At 26.7% G+C, this 24,366-nt stretch overlaps 1 protein-coding gene across 1 annotated transcript; it reads left to right on the top strand.

The window, feature by feature from the left end:
• The first annotated feature begins 8,589 nt into the window (after window positions 1-8,589).
• On the top strand, window positions 8,590-22,496 carry LOC145270834 (uncharacterized). Its single transcript, XM_080126406.1, has 2 exons — window positions 8,590-8,872; window positions 18,940-22,496. The coding sequence occupies exon 2, from the start codon at window positions 20,800-20,802 to the stop codon at window positions 22,267-22,269; it is 1,470 nt and encodes a 489-aa protein (XP_079982532.1). The 5' UTR covers window positions 8,590-8,872; window positions 18,940-20,799; the 3' UTR covers window positions 22,270-22,496.
• Window positions 22,497-24,366: the final 1,870 nt, after the last annotated feature.

Genomic DNA, 24,366 nt, shown 5'->3' on the forward strand with positions numbered 1-24,366 from the left:
GAAAATACAGAATGATATTTTATGGTATGTTTTGTTCATTAAATTGTTACATGAAACTCCAGAATATTTTATGGTATGTTTTGTTTATTAAATTGTCACATGAAAATACAGAATTATATTTTATGGTATGTTTTGTTATTAAATTGTTACATGAAAATATAGAATGATATTTTATGGTATGTTTTGTTTATTAAATTGTTACATGAAAATACATAATCATATTTTATTGTATTTTTTGTTTATTAAATTGTCACATGAAACTCCAGAATGATATTTTATGGTATGTTTTGTTTATTAAATTGTTGCATGAAAATATAGAATGATATTTTATGGTATGTTTTGTTTATTAAATTTTTACATGAAAATACAGAATATTTTATGATATGTTTTGTTTATTAAATTGTTACATTAAAATACAGAATTATATTTTATGGTATGTTTTGTTTATTAAATTGTTACATGAAAATATAGAATGATATTTTATGATATGTTTTGTTTATTAAATTGCTACATGAAAATACAGAATGATATTTTATAGTATGTTTTGTTTAATAAATTGTTACATGAAAATACAGAATGATATTTTAGATAATTTGTTTATTAAATTGTTACATGAAAATACAGAATGATATTTTATGGTATGTTTTGTTTAATAAATCGTTACATGAACATACAGAATGATATTTTATGGTATGTTTTGTTTAATAAATTGTTACATGAAAATACAGAATGATATTTTATGTTATGTTTTGTTTAATAAATTGTTACATGAAAATACAGAATGATATTTTATTGTATGTTTTGTTTATTAAATTGTTACATGAAAATACAGAATGATATTTTATAGTATGTTTTGTTTAATAAATTGTTACATGAAAATACAGAATGATATTTTATGGTATGTTTTGTTTATTAAATTGTTACATGAAAATACAGAATATTTTATGATATGTTTTGTTTATTAAATTGTTACATGAAAATACAGAATGATATTTTATGGTATGTTTTGTTTATTAAATTGTTACATGAAAATATAGAATGATATTTTATGATATGTTTTGTTTATTTAATTGTTACATGAAAATACAGAATGATATTTTATGGTATGTTTTGTTCATTAAATTGTTACATGAAACTCCAGAATATTTTATGGTATGTTTTGTTTATTAAATTGTCACATGAAAATACAGAATTATATTTTATGGTATGTTTTGTTATTAAATTGTTACATGAAAATATAGAATGATATTTTATGGTATGTTTTGTTTATTAAATTGTTACATGAAAATACATAATCATATTTTATTGTATTTTTTGTTTATTAAATTGTCACATGAAACTCCAGAATGATATTTTATGGTATGTTTTGTTTATTAAATTGTTGCATGAAAATATAGAATGATATTTTATGGTATGTTTTGTTTATTAAATTTTTACATGAAAATACAGAATATTTTATGATATGTTTTGTTTATTAAATTGTTACATTAAAATACAGAATTATATTTTATGGTATGTTTTGTTTATTAAATTGTTACATGAAAATATAGAATGATATTTTATGATATGTTTTGTTTATTAAATTGCTACATGAAAATACAGAATGATATTTTATAGTATGTTTTGTTTAATAAATTGTTACATGAAAATACAGAATGATATTTTAGATAATTTGTTTATTAAATTGTTACATGAAAATACAGAATGATATTTTATGGTATGTTTTGTTTAATAAATCGTTACATGAACATACAGAATGATATTTTATGGTATGTTTTGTTTAATAAATTGTTACATGAAAATACAGAATGATATTTTATGTTATGTTTTGTTTAATAAATTGTTACATGAAAATACAGAATGATATTTTATTGTATGTTTTGTTTATTAAATTGTTACATGAAAATACAGAATGATATTTTATAGTATGTTTTGTTTAATAAATTGTTACATGAAAATACAGAATGATATTTTATGGTATGTTTTGTTTATTAAATTGTTACATGAAAATACAGAATATTTTATGATATGTTTTGTTTATTAAATTGTTACATGAAAATACAGAATGATATTTTATGGTATGTTTTGTTTATAAAATTGTTACATGAAAATACAGAATGATATTTTAGATGTGTTGTTTATTAAATAGTTACATGAAAATACAGAATGATATTATATTGTATTTTTTGTTTATTAAATTGTTACATGAAAATACAAAATGATATTTTATGATATGTTTTGTTTATTAAATTGTTAAATGAAAATACAGAATGATATTTTATGGTATGTTTTGTTCATTAAATTGTTACATGAAACTCCAGAATATTTTATGGTATGTTTTGTTTATTAAATTGTCACATGAAAATACAGAATTATATTTTATGGTATGTTTTGTTATTAAATTGTTACATGAAAATATAGAATGATATTTTATGGTATGTTTTGTTTATTAAATTGTTACATGAAAATACATAATCATATTTTATTGTATTTTTTGTTTATTAAATTGTCACATGAAACTCCAGAATGATATTTTATGGTATGTTTTGTTTATTAAATTGTTGCATGAAAATATAGAATGATATTTTATGGTATGTTTTGTTTATTAAATTTTTACATGAAAATACAGAATATTTTATGATATGTTTTGTTTATTAAATTGTTACATTAAAATACAGAATTATATTTTATGGTATGTTTTGTTTATTAAATTGTTACATGAAAATATAGAATGATATTTTATGATATGTTTTGTTTATTAAATTGCTACATGAAAATACAGAATGATATTTTATAGTATGTTTTGTTTAATAAATTGTTACATGAAAATACAGAATGATATTTTAGATAATTTGTTTATTAAATTGTTACATGAAAATACAGAATGATATTTTATGGTATGTTTTGTTTAATAAATCGTTACATGAACATACAGAATGATATTTTATGGTATGTTTTGTTTAATAAATTGTTACATGAAAATACAGAATGATATTTTATGTTATGTTTTGTTTAATAAATTGTTACATGAAAATACAGAATGATATTTTATTGTATGTTTTGTTTATTAAATTGTTACATGAAAATACAGAATGATATTTTATAGTATGTTTTGTTTAATAAATTGTTACATGAAAATACAGAATGATATTTTATGGTATGTTTTGTTTATTAAATTGTTACATGAAAATACAGAATATTTTATGATATGTTTTGTTTATTAAATTGTTACATGAAAATACAGAATGATATTTTATGGTATGTTTTGTTTATAAAATTGTTACATGAAAATACAGAATGATATTTTAGATGTGTTGTTTATTAAATAGTTACATGAAAATACAGAATGATATTATATTGTATTTTTTGTTTATTAAATTGTTACATGAAAATACAAAATGATATTTTATGATATGTTTTGTTTATTAAATTGTTAAATGAAAATACAGAATGATATTTTATAATGTTTTGTTTAATAAATTGTTACATTAAAATAGAGAATGATATTTTATGATATGTTTTGTTTAAAAAATTGTTACATTAAAATACAGAATGATATTTTATAATGTTTTGTTTAATAAATTGTTACATTAAAATACAGAATGATATTTTATAGCATGTTTTATTTAAAAAATTGTTACATTAAAATACAGAATACTATTTCATGATATGTTTTGTTTATTAAATTGTTACATGAAAATACAGAATCATATTTTATCATATGTTTTCTTTATCAAACTGTTACATGAAAATACAGAATTATATTTATGGTATGTTTTATTTATTAAATTGTTACATTAAAATACAGAATGATATTTTATGGTATGTTTTGTTTATTAAATTTTTACATGAAAATACAGAATAGTTTATGGTATGTTTTGTTCATTAAATTGTTACATGAAAATACAGAATGATATTTTATGGTATGTTTTATTTATTAAATTGTTACATGAAAATACAGAATGATATTTTATAGTATGTTTTGTTTATTAAATTGTTACATGAAAATACAGAATGATATTTTATGGTATGTTTTGTTTATTAAATTGTTACATGAAAATACAGAATGATATTTTATGGTATGTTTTGTTTATTAAATTGTTACATGAAAATATTAATGATATTTTATTGTATGCTTTGTTTTTTAAATTGTTACATGAAAATACAGAATGACATTTTATGGTATGTTTTATTTATTAAATTGTTACATGAAAATACAGAATGATATTTTATAGTATGTTTTGTTTATTAAATTGTTACATGAAAATACAGAATGATATTTTATGGTATGTTTTATTTATTAAATTGTTACATGAAAATACAGAATGATATTTTATAGTATGTTTTGTTTATTAAATTGTTACATGAAAATACAGAATGATATTTTATTGCATTTTTTGTATATTAAATTGTTACATGAAAATGCAGAATATTTTATGGTATGTTTTGTTTATTAAATTGTTACATGAAAATACAGAATGATATTTTATGGTATGTTTTGTTTATTAAATTGTTACATGGAAATACAGAATGATATTTTATTGCATTTTTTGTTTATTAAATTGTTACATGAAAATGCAGAATGAAAAATACTAAAGAAAGCAAAAGTCAATTCTCCTTTGCCACAAAAATTTGAAACTTCGAAAAAGTACATGTCTTGTTAATCGTTAACTGGTCATTAAATGGGTGATCATTTTACGATAAATTTATATAGCACAGTGATACCTTACTCTAAAATCTTAAATAATAATTATATTTTTTAAAATTTTCTTTGCGGATATTTTTAAGGTCATTAAAACTTATTGGCTAATAAAAGTAGATTTAGAATTTTGGATTGATGACCACTAAATGGGTGATCATTTTACGTAAACTTTATAGAAGAATATGATAACATTCTTAAATCTAAAATATTGGATAAAATATTATTAATAATACTAAATAAATGTATTCAATATTTACTTAAAATATTAAAACAATTAAAAACCGCAAAATCAGTTTTTTGTGTTAAGTTGTCTAACAATTCAACCATATTTGAATTAAATTATCATGTTTATGATAAACATTATTATTTTCTAAGAAATCACATAAGTTTTACTAAAAATAAACACATTTCTGATTAAAAAAATGTTTAATGTCAGATTAAATAATACGTTCTTCAGAGATTTGTTTTGATTGGGGATTTATACTTTTTTTTTATTCACGTTTGTTAAAAGCAGAATCCATAGATTTATTGGATTGCAATAAAAAAAAAACTTATTTTAATGTTTAACATTATTTTAAAGGTTATTGAATGCATTTTTTTAAATTGTAAACAAAAAAGAAAATAACTTACCTTTCATTCCAGAAATTCAATACGAAAAAACAAGTGAATTCGTTTTTTTTTTCTTTTTCTTTTGTGTTCAAAACAGAAAATCTGTTTTTGTTTGTTATGATTTCTTTAGTAAATTGATACAACTTTTGTTTTGTGTGTCCAATTCATTAAGAAATAAAATATATGAAAATATAAAAGAATAAAAATCAAAAGATAAAAAACACGATTTAAACGTGAAATTATTTAAAGAGAAAATCAACTGCAAAAGAATAATCAATTTAAGGTCATCGTAATCCGGTGAAATTATTATTTCGTTCCTTGTGTAAAAATGTTCGTTCATTAGTTGGATTTTTTTTTTTTTATTAAAGGTCTCTTCATATTTTTTTCATGAAGATATTAAACTAAGGTTTATTTGTTACGACTGAACATTCTATTATTATTTGGATTAGTCGAACTACTGTTTACATCCAAGATGAGAACAGTAATCCAAATAATCCACCATAAAAAAAACATTTCACATAAACAAATTAAATAAAAGGAAGAATTAAACAACTCAAATACATGGAAGAAATTGCACGAAGTGTAAAGTCAAATGACAAACATAGATTTGGATAAAAAAAAAAAAAGCAAATTATATATAAAAAAAAAAACATGGATAAAAAAAAGCAAATTATATATAAAAAAAACATGGATAAAAAAAAAGCAAATTATATATATAAAAAAAAACATGAAAAAAGAAGAAACAAATTATAACTACATGATTACATTATGAAACTTTAAACCTATTTTTATCAGTTATGATGGCCTTCCCTTATTATTTCAAACTTAATTTGCTAATTAGCTTGCCTCTTAGACATACAATCAGCAAAGATACGGCAATTATACTCATGCCGGCCATGTTTTCATATTAAAAGTTAAATAGCTAAATTCTTCGCAGAATCCCAAACAAAAAAAAAAGACAGTCATAATGAAAATGTAGTATCTGTTTCTGGTTTATGTATGAAAAAAAATGTTTTAGTATTTTGACTTTTTTTTCAAAGTTTATTTGACTGTCGAGCTGGACACATTTTCATGATGAAACGTTTATGAATCCGGAGACAGAACTATAAAATGAAAGTGTAGTTCCTATTTACAATGCCTCCCAACGGGATAGAGTTAGACACCAGGGTCGTTTTTTGACGTGGAGAAAAGGAACAAAAATAAAAATTGTCTCAGTCAGGAAGGATTTCTCCTCCACTGACAGAGAACAAAAAATTGAAGTGCAGCTTTGCAGCATCTGAAGAACAGTTAGTGTTTCTGATTTATGTACCATATTTCACATTATTATTATCACGGCAATTTAAAGGCATAATTCTGTTGTTGACATTAATTATAATTCAGCTGACTTTCATGAGTTGCATTATATCGTAATGTTTCCATCAAATGGACATAATTCCCTAAAGAGTTACCTGCCCTTTAACCGTATATCCATTCGGCTACTATTAACCGTGTGAAATAGCGTTGAATTTTAAACATTTTAATTTAAATCTTCATTACGTCAGACAGACAGTGATCAAATCGTTATACGATGATCTCCGCATAAGAGCTAAATTGACCAACTTTTAATTCAACTGATAGTGCTCAACGATAAGAAACGAATTTTTTAAAGGGGCTGTCATAATTATTTTTTTACTATAATAATTAAATACCTACAGACACTAGTGTTTCATCCTTTCGGGGTTCTTCAGTGCAGGGTGTCACGATTACTACCGGTCGAACGATTCGAACCCGCGACACAAGACATCTCTGGCTCGATTAGCGGAGGCCGTATCCATTCGGCTACTATTAACCGTGTGAAATAGCGTTGAATTTTAAACATTTTAATTTAAATGTTCATTACGTCAGACAGACAGTGATCAAATCATTATACGATGATCTACGCATAATTCTGTTGTTGACATTAATTATAATTCAGCTGACTTTCATGAGTTGCATTATATCGTAATGTTGCCATCAAAGGGACATAATTCCCAAAATACACAAAATAGTTACCTGCTCTTTAAACGATATATAAAAAGGAAAAGAAAATGTGATTTAATTAATTATCGATTTGTATTGTATTCTATTTCCTCACATACTCACACCCGCGAGCAGGGCATTTTACATTTCATCTGGTGATGAGGATGAAAAGATAGAAGGATTTAAAAGCAACTGTTTCATGAACATATAAAGTTTTTAACAGCAAGAATCGTCACTTATACATGACAGTTACATGAGGCGAATGTTTGTATTTTTGTTTCAAGAATCGCGACAGATGTCGCTTGTCAGAGATCGATAACTCTTCCTTTTCGAAAAGTTAATGCAAACTAAAATTATATTTTTTATATATTTTTAGATACTCTTGCATAATTTTATCCAAATTCTCGTGAATTCCCGTCAAGCATGGATCGGACGAGACCGGCAATCATTGGTGTCAGTCGAGCGTCGTAACCTTTCCCTGACAAATGTATATATATATATATATATATATATATATATATATATATATATATATATATATATATATATATATATATATATATATATATATATATATATATATATATAAACAAGAAAGGATGCAAGCAAATTACACGGTGTTTATCCTTTAAAGGGCAAGTAACTGTTTGAAAATTATGTCCCTTTGATGGCAAAATACGATATAATGCAATCATGAGACTCAGTTGTTGTTAAATATCGATTTGTGTTCTGCTATATTTTTTCTCATATTCACATCTGCGAGTCGGGACATTTTACAACATTGCGTTATTTCTCTATCAAAGGAGGAGGTAATACATGGGAGGGCACAAAACATGACAAGTAAAGCCAGAATGGTGATAACACGACACATGGCTGAAATGCACAAACTAGAAACAGGTACTACACTCCTACACTTCCATCGTTAATCGTTTTATGCTGATTGCATGTAAAACATCAGGTTTAAGTCTGGAATTATAAGTTAAGGTTATCGTAAAGTTAACGGAATCGAATCTGATAAAAATAAGTCGCAATTTTCATAATGTAATCATGTGATTATTGTTTTGTTTTTTGTTGGTTCAAATCTAGTTTTTGTTATTTGATTGACTTCGCTATTTGTTCAATTCCTTCTTTTTTGAATTCTTTATGTGAAATATTCAGTTTTGCGTTTTTTTATATTTGGATTATTTGGATTACTGTTCTCATCTTGGATGTAAACAGTAGTTCGACTAATCCAAATCATAATGAAATATTCAATCTTTTACACGAGGAACAAAATAATAATTACACCGTTTTACGATGAACAAAAGTTCTTTGTTCTGAAGCAGTTGATTTCTTCTTATAATAATTTCACGTTTAAATCGTGTTTTTTATATTTTAATTTGGATTCTTTTATATTTTCATATATTTAATTGCTTAATGAATTGGACACACAAAACAAATTTTGTATCAATTTACTAAAGATTATATTAAGAAATCCTAACAAACAAACCAATTTTCCGCGTTGCCGTTGGACACAAAAGAAAAACGATTTTTTTTTTTCGTATTAAATTCCTGGAATGAAAGGTAAGTTTATTATTTTCACTTTACAAAATTATAATTCCACAACTTTAAAATAATCTTAAATAGGTACATTATTGATCCGTGCTGCTGCTGAAATAATAACGTTATTATTTAAAAAGCCATTAACATTGAGAGGGGAGGGTGTTTACTGTTTCGTACCTATTCTGTACTTTAACCTTACAATTGAATAAAAAAAGCATATAAAACTTTAATTAAACTTAGAAATACGATTTAAAAAAAAAATAGCGCGGATCAGTAAGTGCAATAGCACCCTTTAATATTAAAATAAGTTTATTTTTTTCACTTTACAACAATATTATTCAACAACTTGAAAATAATCTTAAATATTAAAAGAAGTTTATTTTTTATTGCGATACAATATGAAAGGTAAGTTATTTTTTACGCTTAAAAAAAATCCCCATTCAATAACTTTTAAAATAATCTGAAACATTTTTTTTGCAATCTCCCTCCAAAATATTGATTCTTAAAATAATATTAAACATAAAAAGTTGTAATTTTAATGCAATCCAATAAAAAATATTGATTTCGTGAATAAAAATTTGTTTATTTAAGTAAAATTTACGTGATTTCTGCGAAAATCCTAATGTTTATCATAAACACAATAATTTGATTCGAAGTTGATTCAATTGTTTGACAACTGAACAAAAAACTGTTTTTTCGGCATTTAATATATATATATATATATATATATATATATATATATATATATATATATATATATATATATATATATATAATCAGAAAAAACAACACCTTTTATTTAGTAGTACACAATTTTTGTTTTTATTATTTTTTAAGACATGTTATTATATATTTTTTCGGTATTATTATACAAACACCGTGACAGCGTTAGGGTTAGGATTAGGGTTAGGGTTAGGGTTTAGGGTTAGGTTTAGGGTTAGGGTTAGGTTTAGGGTTAGGGTTAGGGGTTAGGGTTAGGTTTAGGGTTAGGGTTAATTCGCTGTCACGGTGTTTGTATAGTTTTACCATTTTTTCTTAGTCTGACAGCTGTTTCGAAGGGTAAAAAGACAAACGGTTGTTTTAATTATAACATACCGAATCTTCATTATTTACCGTTCTCTTCGGAGACAATTAAAATCAATTAATTACAGTCAAAAAATTGTTTTTAAAACTCACATGGGGATGGAATTTTTTTTATCGAGGTTGCCATCTTTAAAAATTTTCCATGGGATTTTTATAGATCTATATTTTCTTTTTGTTAGCCTTATTTTCGTATTTTTTGGTTTTTTAATTTCTTTCCAATTTATGTATCTAATATCCATTATGTTAATTCTGCATTCTTATTTTGTTTCTTCTTTTATTACGTTTGATTTATTATTTACGAAATTATTTAATTAATTTTTTTAACTTCTTCTTAAGCTAGTAATTTTTTCCTTTTTTATTACGTTTGATTTATTATTTACGAAATTATTTAATTAATTTTTTAACTTCTTCTTAAGCTAGTAATTTTTCCTTTTTTTTTTGTATTTCTTGGGTGTTTACGTTTCATTTTATTTTTTAGCCGTCTATACGTATTTTTTTCCTGTTATTGTTTTTTTTCGTATTTATTTTATTATTAGGCTAAAATGGTTATCATTATGTACATATTTATTATTTCTTATTCTTATATTAAGTTTTTTGTTAATTATTTTCGTTGTTTCCAATTTATAATGTTTAGTGTCAAGTTTACGGTCTTTTCTGATTTTGCGATTAAAGGGAATTAACTCTATCAATTCTTTGTTTCTTATTTATTCAGTCATTAACTTACATCTTTTAGAATTTGTGCATTTACCTTATAATTTAGTAGTCAAAGGGAAATAACTTATTTATTTTTTGTTTCAATTATTGATCTTTGTCATTTTTGCTAATTTTTTTTATTTATCATATTATTTTTTATTAATCATGTGTATTTATGTTGTGTTCAGGTTTGTTATTTATAAGTTTATTTGCTATTCTAATATTTTTTATTCATTTATCTTAAACTCGGTTTTTTTGGTGAAAAGAAAATATTTTTGTTCAGTTTTTTGTCTATCTATTTGTTTACTTATTATCTATATCTTGATAGTAGGAACTTATTTTTATGCAGACATATTTGTATGTTGTCTGTACGGTGATTTAACAATGAGTTTTTATCAGATGTTAGTATTTTGTAGGATTCTAGTAAACATAAGGAACATTTGCCTGATTTTGATGGATGATAACTTTTTGCCCTACCTATCACGGACCATTTCAAAGTGTACTCTATATTTTTGCTTTTTAACTCACGTATCCATTCCCCAAGTGCAGTGTCATTATTATTTTTCTTTCTATTTGTTTCCCTCCCACTATGGTTATTATTAGTATTATTGGTGTTTGCTGTGTTATTTATTATATTTCTGCTACTATTATTGTTTTTGTTGAATGATGAAATATGATTGTTTAGCCGGGTTTTAAACTGAGTGCTCGTACTACCAATGTATGCTTTTATACCTCTATTAGTTTTAACTTCACATTTATATACAACATCTGATACGAGGCAATTTCCTTCTAACGGGCATTCCATAGCTACACGGCAGTTGCATCCACAGTTCTCATTCCTATTATTTTCTAAGTTATTATTATTTCCTTTTTCTATTTTGGCTCTGTTCGTTCCTATTATATTTCTAATTAAATTTGGTGAGGTTGAGTAAGAAATTTTTACAGTGTTTTTGTTTATGATTTTACTTAATTTATTGCTTGGTGGAAAGTTTTTATCTATTATTTCATAGAATTCTTTTGGAATATTATTTTTAATATGTATAGAGTATGGGATGTTGAACCATGTTTGTTGCTTCCTCCTATTCTTTCTATTTGTGTTAGTGTTGTTCTCCCTTCTTATTGTTTTTTCACGAGTGCTGGTACTTATGTTGTTATCAGTTCTGTTATTTGTTCCTATTTTATTTCTATTTCTATTCATTACTCTATTATATGGTATTATATTTACATTTGTCCTAAAGTTAGTGTGTTCAACATTATGGTTCTTTATGTACTGTATTTTTTTATTGTAACCTGATTTTTTTATTGCTTCGTTATAATACTCCCTATTTTTGTTAAATTTGTCTTCATTAATTGATATTTTAGATAGTCTTTTAGATATGTTTGGTATTATTGCAGCTTTCATGGATGGTGGGTGATTAGATCTATTATCAATGTAGTACAATGCCTGGTTAGGTTTGTGGTAAGGTTCATATGTTTTATTTATTATATCTAGGGTAAGGTCCAGAAAGTTAACGGTTTTGTAGTTTTCATTGAAGGTTATTGTTAGCCCTAAATCATTAAATATTTTCTTTATCTTAGTTTTGGTGTTCTTAACTATTCGGTATGTTATAATTAAAACAACCGTTTGTCTTTTTACCCTTCGAAACAGCTGTCAGACTAAGAAAAAATATATAATAACATGTCTTAAAAAATAATAAAAACAAAAATTGTGTACTACTAAATAAAAGGTGTTGTTTTTTCTGATTATATAAATTATATTGCTCTGAATTCTCATCGAGCTAAACCGAGGTTAATATTGGTACAATTATCAATAAAATACCATTTAAAAGGTATTAAAATTGATTGTTAAAAAAATACATATATATATATATATATATATATATATATACATATATATATATATATATATATATATATATATATATATACATGTGTGTGTGTGTATATATATGTGTGTATATACATGTATACATATATGTATATGTATATATATATTTTTGTATATATATATATATGTGTATATATGTGTGTATATATATGTATATAAATATGTATATATGTATATATATTTATGTATATATATGTGTGTGTATATATGTGTATATATATGTATATATATGTATATGTGTGTATATATATATGTATGTATGTATATGTATGTATATATATATATATGTATATGTATGTATATATATATATGTATATCTATATATGTTGTATGTATGTATATATGTATATGTATCTATATGTGTATATATATGTATATATATGTATATATATACATATGTATATATGTTATATACATATACATAATTTTATATAGATATACAGTTCTGAGGAAGAAACAATTAAAATAGAAGGCTTTCATACATCTAGTTATCTCTACTATAAAGGGGTGGGATTTAGCTGCTTATCGGGTTTGTCACGAGTATTTTCATTAAGGTCGTACAAGAGTTTGTAGAGATATAGGATATTTTCTAGCAGGGTAGAGAGCCCACCTTTTTCGTAGCAGTCTTGGCAATGATCTCGATGTATCTATTCCAACACATGTTTCCTTCCTTTGACAGAGTTAAAAGTAGACTTCATAGTCTAGTGGGTGATGTCATTTTCTCTTCCTTGCAAACTCTTTCCCATAGCCTGTCTCTGCTTTATCATTATTTTCATGGTAAGTCCTCGTCTGAGCTTCAGTCTATAGCCCCGCTTGGCAAACTTTCACAAGATACACTTGTCTAGCTGAAAAAATTATCAATAATTTCCCCCACTCTTTATCTGTGCCTAAACATAAAAATATATTCCATGAACAAAGTTTCTTTCTTAGAATACAAACCTGTGGAACTCATCCATTTTCAACTTCAACCTAAACATATTCTTAATGATGCGTTTCCCTTAAGTAATCCAATTTACCAACAATTACGACGACAGTGTTACATTAACCACTGTATGCTTATTTACATCTATCCTCGAGTGGCATCTGGTCCTTAATAATGGTGACACTTTTGTAAAAAACATCATAAGTCAAACCTAGGTATCTAAAATTTCAAATGTAAAATTTTCACTGACTCTAAAAAATATAATAATTTATTATGATTTCTTAAACTTGAAAAAATATATTAATTATTGTGTAGAAACAACTTTTAAAAAATAACAAATGTTACTAACTATTAAAAACTGGAATCGCAAATAAAAATCCAACACATTTCAGCATTTTGTAAGACCATATTCTGTGGAGATCATAAAAGTCTATAAAGTTTCTTCCGTGAACAACTTGTGCTTTAGTTCTAATTAAATAACTTTATACCTATTAAGTCTGCACTTTATAAACCACAAACAAAGTTGATAATGCCAGCACAGAAATGTTAGGTAAGCCTATCTAATCCAATGCTTATCAAACAATGAAGTACAACTATTGATACAACACATAATATATATTGTCTTATTATTATGTGAAGATGAATTAGTATTGATACAACACATAATATATATTGTCTGATTATTATGTGAAGATGAATTAGTATTGATACAACACATAATATATATTGTCTGATTATTATGTGAAGATGAATTAGTATTGATACAACACATAATATATATTGTCTGATTTTTATGTGAATATGAATTAATATTGATACAACACATAATATATATTGTCTGATTATTATGTGAAGATGAATTAGTATTGATACAACACATAATATATATATTGTCTTATTATTATGTGAATATGAATTAATATTGATACAACACATAATATATATTGTCTGATTTTTATGTGAATATGAATTAGTATTTATACAACACCTAAACATTTTAAGGACAATCGATTTGGCAGGTGAGTTGTTACACATTCATTACACATAATACAATTGTATGTCCGGGTAAAGTCTGCTATACAAACTGTGAAGATGATAATATTACAATATTGATACTCAGGGTTCGTTGAATTAGTATATCTTTCAATATAGCACTTAAAAACTTTCGATGTTAAAGGGAGAAACACTTTCAAGTCGTTTACAAATGATAATCATATGAAATCATATTTAATTTAATAAAAATCTCAATAATAATGAAAATCATATGAAATAATATTTAATTCAATAAAAAACTCAATAGTAATGATAATCATATGAAATATTTAATTCAATAAGAAACTCAAAGATAATGATAATTCTGAGAAATCATATTGAATTCAATAAAAAAAATCAATAATAATGAAAACCATGTGAAATCATATTTAATTCAATAAAAAACTCAATAATAATGAAATAATATAATCAAATGAAATCATATTTAATTCAATAAAAAAACCCAAAATCATGAAAATCATAATTTAATAAAAACTCAATAATAATGATGATCATATAAAATAATATTTAATTAAACAAAAAACTCAATAATAATGATGATCATATAAAATAATATTTAATTAAACAAAAAAAAACTCAATAATAATGATGATCATATAAAATAATATTTAATTGAACAAAAAAACTCAATAATAATGATAATCATATGACATAATATTTAATTCAATAAAAACTCAATAATATTGATAACTATATGAAATATTTAATTCAATATAAAAACTTAAAAATAATAATAATAATCATATGAAATAATATTTAATTCAATAAAAACTCAATAATAATGATAATCATAGGAAATAATATGTAATTCAATCAAAATAACTCAATAATAATGATAATCATAGGAAATAATATGTAATTCAATCAAAAAAACTCAATAATAATGATGATCATATGAAATAATATTTAATTCAATAAAGTCTCAATAATAATTATAATCATATGAAATAATATTTAATTCAATAAAAACTCAATAATAATGATAATCATATGAAATAATATTTAATTCAATAAAAACTCAATAATAATGATAATCATATGCAATACTATTTAATTCAATGAAACCCTCAATTATAATGATAATCATATGAAATAATATTTAATTCAATAAAAAACAAATAATAATGATTAGCATATGACATCTTATTTTATGTAATAAAAAACTCAATAGTAATCATAATCATATGAAATAATATTTTATTCTATAAAAACTCAATAATAATGATAATCATATGAAATCTTATTTATTCAAAAATAATGATTATCATATGAATGTATGAATGGTGTTCAATAATAATGATAATAATATGAAATAATATTTTATTCAACAAAAAAAATCAATAATAATGACAAGTTTCTGCTCGTTTGACTTGTTTATCTAGTGTTAATTAATTCACTGTTCAGGTACCTCGTTATAATACATCATATTATTCCAGTACCTTTCACTTCAAAGCTGTGGACGTGGAGCTCTACTCTGTCCGTTTTCATTTCCTATAACAATTCACTATAAAATCTCTTAAAACTATATTCCTTAAAAATAGGAAACAGAATTAACTTTCTAAACATAAACCCATTTTTATAGATTTATTATTAAATGTGCTGATCTTACATGTGATTATGTTTTAAAAAATATGTTAAGCTGAATTAGAGATGAACAAATATTTTTCTTCATTGGTTTGGAATAATAGGATTGACACATTGAGAAATACACGAGAAGAAATAGAAAATGTAATTGTCCCAAGCAAAGAAAATATTAATCTATATGTGGTAGTTGTATTGTTATCAAATGTTTAGATAAAAATCAAAATAATATAATTACGTTAAATGTTTGTTATATGTTAATAATTTAAATATTTAGTCTTACTAATATTTAAATATAAAACATTAAACTCACTTATAAGTTAAACGTCTATGATTCCAAATAATTTTAACGTTCAGATGAATTAGGAATGAACAAATATTTTAAAATAAAACAATTCAACCCCATTTTTAAACTTTTTTTGTCTCAAATAATAGAAGTCTTACAAGCATCAACAAAGGAGAATGGTTGGATTTTGATGTTTGTCTGATTGGTCGGGAGTAAGTATGTCGGTGCAGAGCGTATACCTGAAACTTTTTTAGAAGTCTAAGACAAGTATGGTCTCGGTAGTTGCACGAAGCCATATTTGGCAACAATACATATGGGAATCTTAGCTTTGTTTACGTATAGGATACTCTTATGTAATTTTCTAGCAAGGTTTAAGCAGGCTTTGTAGCATCCTTACTATGTAAATTGTGTATTAGCAGATTATTAAATAACAATTTTGTTTTAACCAATAGTTAAAGTGACGTTAAATGGGCTGGTAAGTCCAGCTAGAATTCGTCACATAAAGATTAAATATTAACTCACTGATAAGTTAAACACGTAGTAACAACAATTTCTATGTTCAGATGAATTAGCGATAAACGGATACCCTTAAACAATCTATAAATTTTAATAATATGCTTTAAATTTGAGAAATATATACGGAAAACAAGAAATTACTAATAAAAAATAAATGTATTGATTTTTACTGTAGTTTTCCCAATCGAATTACTTAGGTTTTACGCATTAAATACGTCTCTTTTAATAAATTGTCGAGACTTTTGATAAATTTACATATTCCTATATCAAGTGTATGCATGTGCGTTAGTAAAGCAAAAAGCAAACGTTTGCTGATGAACCTAAATAGATTTCTCTGATTATAACAATGGTACATATTACATGAAAATGTTCACGTTTATAATCTATTTATTTAATAAACATATATTAAAATTGCAACGGTTTATTAAACTCAATAGAAATGATTTACATTTTAAGAGTATATGTAACTTTATTAAACATTAAATTCACATACATATTGTTTAAATTATTGCGTCTTACACGTTTTTCATTGCATACACCCTACAAATCATCAGACTTCTCATGAGTTCATCAAAGAAGAAAATGTTTATTGTTCTTGGTTCGAAAAGGAAATTAAATTTTAAAGCGAATTAAAAAAGTTTAAGAGATATAAAAATCCAAAATCCAGTAAAAACAGTAAAAGAAAACGTAATTTTAAAGCGAATTAAAAAGGTTTAAAAGACAGTAAAATATCTACTGGTTATAGATACAACATTAATATGCAGAATAAAGAAAGAAGTTGTTTGGAGACCATGAATAGAATAGGCTAATTTTACAGGTCATATTTAAATTCATATTAAGCATTTTTTGGCTCGAAAGGAGAGCCCTCACCACGATGAGGAAAGAGTTATAATGGCTGCTCAAGACGAGGGATTGATGAGCAATGCATTCAAGAAAATGACAAGTATCAGTAATGACAACAAATGCAGGTTCTGCCATACAGAATTGGAATGAGTCGGCATTAATATGCAGAAGAAAGAGAGAAGATTTGTTTGTAGACGGTGAGTTGAATAGTTGAATTTCACAGGCCATATTTAAATTCATACTAAGCTTTCAACATTAATACCTTTTAATAATTTTTACTATTAGAAGGTGCAAATAATTAGGATAAAAATCATTAAAAAAAACTAAAAAATATACGAATAAATAAAATATGCTAAATACATTGGATGAAATAATTCATTGAATGCTAGTAACAATTTCTTGAATTTGAAAAATTAAAAAATTATTTTAATAAAAATTAAAATAACTACTAAGAATATATACAATAATAAGAATACAATGTATATGGTGTACGAATATGTATTACCAGACTTTAATTAAAAAAAAATTAAATTGCGATAATCGATTATTAAAAGTGTTTATATCATTTGTATAATAAAATATGGGAATGATAATAATACATTCAAAAGCCTTGGATGAAAAAATTTGTTACATGAAAAAACTGTTGATTTCTAAAAATAAAAAAAATAAGAACCTAATTCTGTTGCATTAAATTATTATGAATACTAATAAATATGTAATGTTAGGAAAATGTCCAGTGTAATAGCAAACACATTATAAATAAGCGCACATATGACTTCCACACATATGACTTAAAACGAAAGCTATTTTAAAAGACCATATTAGTATCCATTGCTAAGTAACTAGATTATATATTGATTTGTATTATTAACTTTAATTTACTAAATATTTAAATTCACTTTTCCTGTATTATAAACTCATTATATTTCTATTATTAGAAATATATGTTTATTATTATCTGTAGCAACTATGGTAGTTGTATGCTTATTGTTTTTACAAATTCTTACTATATTATTGTTTATTTTACTTTATTAATTGCATAATTCCTTTATCTATTACAAAATACGATGAATAGGATTAAACATTTAAACAATATGAATGTGAATTAAGTGTTTTTTGTGATTTATAAATGTTTTATAAGGTTATGTTTCTAGGTTTGTTTGCACGATTAAAATAAACAATGCTATTAAAAATATTAAATTTAATTTATGTTTTATTTGCAGATGTTCCTGCTTGAATGTTTTTAATGAATATTAAGGGACCATCCTTCACCTCAAACAGTATTATATACACAATTATTTCCTTACGTGGCAGACAACAAAAACGGCAGCACACAACTTTATTAGACATATATGTGTGAAGAGTTATTTTATCTGGATTGTTTAGCAAATAGTGATAAGAACATCACACATATTTAAATTTGTGAAATTTTTGTTTAATGTTTTAATAAATCATAAGATATCGAATTTAACATTTCAGAAAAATCTGCTAATTTACAAAAGAAAATATTTTAACTTTTATACTACGAAATATCTCTTATCAAATAAAGTAAGTGATACAAATTGAAATTTATTTAGCATCTAACTTGCATCAACAACTCCAGATTAAAATTTTTTATAACTTGGTAGTGATAATCTTTCTCCAGGAGCAATTTTGTTTAAACATGAATAAACATATTAAGGAAAAGCCACATTCTTGTAAAGTGTGTGGATGTTTTTTTACTGAAAAATCAAAATTAGTGAGTCATATGAGAACTCACACTGGGAAAAAGCTGCATTCTTGTAAAGTGTGTGGATATGTTTTTACTACAAAATCAAAATTAGTGAGTCATATGAGAACTCACACTGGGGAAAAGCCATATTCTTGTGAAGTGTGTGGATATTCGTTTACTGAAAAATCAAAATTAGTGAGACATATGAGAACTCACACTGGGGAAAAGCCACATTCGTGTAAAGTGTGTGGATATTCTGTTACTGAAAAATCATAATTAGTGAGTCATATGAGAACTCACACTGGGGAAAAGCCATATTCTTGTGAAGTGTGTGGATATTCGTTTACTCAAACATCAAATTTAGTGAGACATATGAGAACTCACACCGGAGAAAAGCCACATTCTTGTGAAGTGTGTGGATTTTCTGTTACTGAAAAATCAAATTTAGTGAGTCATATGAGAACTCACACTGGGGAAAAGCCACATTCTTGTAAAGTGTGTGGATATTCTTGTTCTCAAAAATCAACATTAGTTACACATATGAGAACACACACTGGGGAAAAGCCACATTCTTGTAAAGTGTGTGGATATTCTTTTACTGTAAAATCAAAATTAGTGAGTCATATGAGAACTCACACTGGGGAAAAGCCATATTCTTGTGAAGTGTGTGGATATGTTTTTACTACAAAATCAAAATTAGTGACTCATATGAGAACTCACACTGGGGAAAAGCCATATTCTTGTGAAGTGTGTGGATATTCGTTTACTGAAAAATCAAAATTAGTGAGACATATGAGAACTCACACTGGGGAAAAGCCACATTCGTGTAAAGTGTGTGGATATTCTGTTACTGAAAAATCAAAATTAGTGAGTCATATGAGAACTCACACTGGGGAAAAGCCATATTCTTGTAAAGTGTGTGGATATTCGTTTACTCAAAAATCAAATTTAGTGAGACATATGAGAACTCACACCGGAGAAAAGCCACATTCTTGTGAAGTGTGTGGATATTCTTTTACTGAAAAATCAAATTTAGTGAGTCATATGAGAACTCACACTGGGGAAAGAAGACGAAAATAATAGAAAGCATAAAGCCCTAAAAGATGCTGAAAATTATTACCTCCCTATTCAGGAAGAGGAGACTGAAAAAAGACTAAAGTCCAGATGGAGTAAGGATGAAAAGTGGACTTTAATTTGGGCCATTGAATACGCTAAGAGCAAATGTGTAAAACAAAAGCAAAGGACAGAAACCTGGAGGGAAATCTTCTTCTATTTCTTTCCATGGAAGAAGAATGTCCCATGGAGTAATTTAACCTCTCAAAAATATAATATTTTAAAAGAACGAGTGTTTAATGAGGAAGAACTAAAATACATGAGAGATGAAATAACAGTCCTAATAAGCACACAGGCTAACCCACTAGAGAAACCTATTCTGTATCCCACCGAATTTGATGAGACCGCAAATGTGAGCCTGCAACACCACCACCTTAGATCAGTGCAACAGTTGTCGGTAGCTACCCAACAGATAACCCTTACAGCACAAAGTCCAACAGAAGTGCATCACTCTATATCAGGAACTCAAATGCCTACAGAATCCTCTACACCAGCTCACTCTCACTATAAAGCAGGTAACACATCTGCATTTCCATCAACGTGTGGTATAACTCCTTCACCAGGAAAAACTCCACCTTGTGTTTTGCTTCCAGAACCAGATGATGAGCAATTGGAAATAGAAGAGGAACTCTGTAACACAATAGAAAAAGTCAACAATATGAGCATGGAAGAAAGGCCTAGGTTACCTAAAATACAAGCCTCAAGATTCTTTAAGTCATTGATCATCAAAGTCAATATTGCTCTTATAAGGCTTGTTCCAGAAGAAATAGACCTCAGGCAGCTAAATAACGTCACATATGCAGCTGGGCTGTACATTAGCAATAAAATACTTCCTCTGAATAAACACCAAAATAGAAATAAAACACCTAATGTAACCAAAGCAACACCAAAATGGAAAGCCAAGCTGATAAAAAAAATAAACACCTGTAGAAAGGAACTGAGCCAATTAAAGCAGTTCATGAATAATCCCACAGTGGAAGGTAGACTCAGAAACATCGTCAAAAGAATCTGTGCAAAATTTAAAACAAATTGTAAAAATATCAGAAGCATAGTGAAGGAACTGGAAGGCAAAATACCAGCCATTGCCCAAAGAATTAAACATCGCATGGCAAAGATTCATGCAAAGACACAGAATAAGCTTTTTGCAAACAATCCCAGAACTTTCTACAGGAATCTAATGAGAGAGGAAATTAAAATCCAAGATCCCCCATGTAAACAGGAATTAGACGATTACTGGAGACCCTTATTTGAAAAAGAGGAAGTACATAACGAAGAGGCCCAGTGGATCGGGGATATTATCAATGCAAACAAAAATAAAAGAGAAATGCCAGAGCCAGAAATAACGCCAGATAAGATAAGATCAAAGCTGGCACGAGCTTCAAATCACAAGAAACCTGGCATCGACAACATATCTAACTTCTGGTTAAAACAGCTAACAGCATTGCATGATCATTATAGCAGATGTTTCACCAGAATGTTGAAAGCTTATGAAGCGACACCATCATGGCTATTAAAAGGCGATACAAGCTTAATAGTTAAAAGCACAGAAACCAAAAACCCTAGCAAATATCGCCCAATATGCTGCCTAACCACGACTTACAAGCTGTTCACTGGATTAATAGCTGACAGCATGTATGACCATCTTTCATCCGGTGATTATCTTGAGGAGGAACAAACAGGATGTAGGAAAAACTGCCTTGGCACCAAAGATCAATTGCTCATTAATTAGACCATTTTGGAAGATTGCAGGAAAAGAAAAAGAAATCTAAATATGGCATGGATAGATTATCAGAAAGCATTTGATAGTGTACCCCATTCGTGGATACTAAAATGCCTTGAATTATATAAAATCCACCCGACCATACGAGAAATTTTAGCTGCCCAAATGAAGGAGTGTCAAACATCCATTACCTTAAACCATAACGGGGGAAGGATATCCATCCCAAATATAAGAATAAAAAAGGTATCTTCCAAGGAGACAGTTTATCTCCTCTGCTATTTTGCCTGTCAATTGATCCTCTAAGTAAGCTTCTAAAGAACTACCAAGGTGCTTATAATCTAAGCTACAGCCGCCAAAGAGAATCCTCCAAGTTAATAAACCATTTATTTTTCATGGATGATCTTAAGCTTTATGCTAGCTCGGATAAGGATTTAGATAATCTACTGAAAATTGTCCACACTTTTTCTAATGACATCAAAATGAAGCTCGGACTGGATAAGTGTGCTATGTGTACTCTGAAAGCTGGCAAGAAGATATCTACTGAAAATATACGGCACGATGAAAATAGTGTAATCAGAGAACTGGATGAACAGGAAACATACAAATACCTCGGCATTGATGAAAATGAGTCCATCCAGCATTCAAAGATGAGAGAGAAAATAAGCCAAGAATATTTACGGCGGGTAAGAAAAATCTGCAAAACTGAAATCACAAACAAGAACAAAGTTACGGCAATTAACCAACTTGCCATGCCAGTACTAACATATAGTTTTGGCATTATTGACTGGCCTAAGAAAGACATAAATTGGCTTGACACAAAAACAAGGAAAATGCTAACCTTGTACCGAGTTATTTATCGAAATCAGTGCATGCCTCGTTTGTACCTACCCAGGCGAGAAGGAGGTATGGGCTCTCGGAAGTCAATCATCAACACAGAGCCACAATCGTCAGCATAGGTCAGTATATAATAAGTTCCTGTAACCCCAAGCTTATGAAAATTAAAGACCATTATCAGAATCGAGCAAGAAGCACAACATCTATAACACAACTTGCCACTCATTTTGGAAAAGATTGCCTTACAAATGATACTGAGAACCCAAACAAGCCTGCCACTGACATAGCCCAGAAAAGTCGGTAAAATACACTAGCCAGTTCCATAGTGTTAAAACAGAAGAATGGACCAACCATAAACGGGCAAAATACCTACCGACTGAACTATCCCAAGAATATATTGATAGGGATGGTTCCCTGGACTGGCTCAAAAGAGGATCCCTCCATTACGACCAAGAGAGGTTGATATTGGCTGCACAAGACCAGGGCCTCATGACAAACGCCTTCAAAAAGATGTGTGGTCTAAGCAACAATAATAAATGCAGGTTCTGTAGCACTGAGGTTGAGAGTGTGGGCCACCTGATTTCTGGTTGCAAAGTCCTACTTGGAGACGGTTATTATACAGATTGCCATAACGGAGTTTGCAAATACCTTCACTGGAAGATATGTAAGAAACTCAACATTCAGTGTAGTAAAAACTCCTGGGAACATATACCCGAACGAACAGTTGGGAATGACAACTACACTATTCACTATGACTACATAATCCCTACTGCTACATATCTTGAAAATGCAGCTGTTAAACCAGATATAGTGATTTGGGACAGAGCAAACAAAAAAGCGACCGTAATAGAGGTCAGTGTACCCAATGATACAGGGCTTAACAGAGTTGAGAGGGAAAAGATTACAAAGTATCAAGGACTTATGTATGATATGAAACGAAATTGGAAATTAAAAGACGTTTCAATTATACCAGTCATCATAGGAGCAACTGGGCTTATGAAAAAGAACTTTAAAAAGTACATAGCAAGCATACCCGGTGAACCAAGTGCAAGTGAAATACAAACGATTGCACTGAAAGGGACGGCTAGAATCCTGAAAAGATCTCTTGGTTGGACTCACTAAAATAGGGGTAAATGTCAGACATCTGGTTGGATGTCCCATCCCCTAGAATGAAAAAGTTTAAGAAAAATGAAAAAAAGAGGGAAAAGCCACATTCTTGTAAAGAATGCGAATATTCTTGTTCTAACAAATCAAATTTAGTAAAACATATTA

This window comes from Euprymna scolopes, chromosome 46, assembly GCF_053919585.1.
Source record: "Euprymna scolopes isolate OS-2025 chromosome 46, ASM5391958v1, whole genome shotgun sequence".
NCBI classification, from domain to species: domain Eukaryota; kingdom Metazoa; phylum Mollusca; class Cephalopoda; order Sepiida; family Sepiolidae; genus Euprymna; species Euprymna scolopes.

Coding starts and splice junctions, on each gene's coding strand:
- LOC145270834 (XM_080126406.1), top strand. CDS start 20,800: ATGAGAGATGAAATAACAGTCCTAATAAGCACACAGGCTAACCCACTA.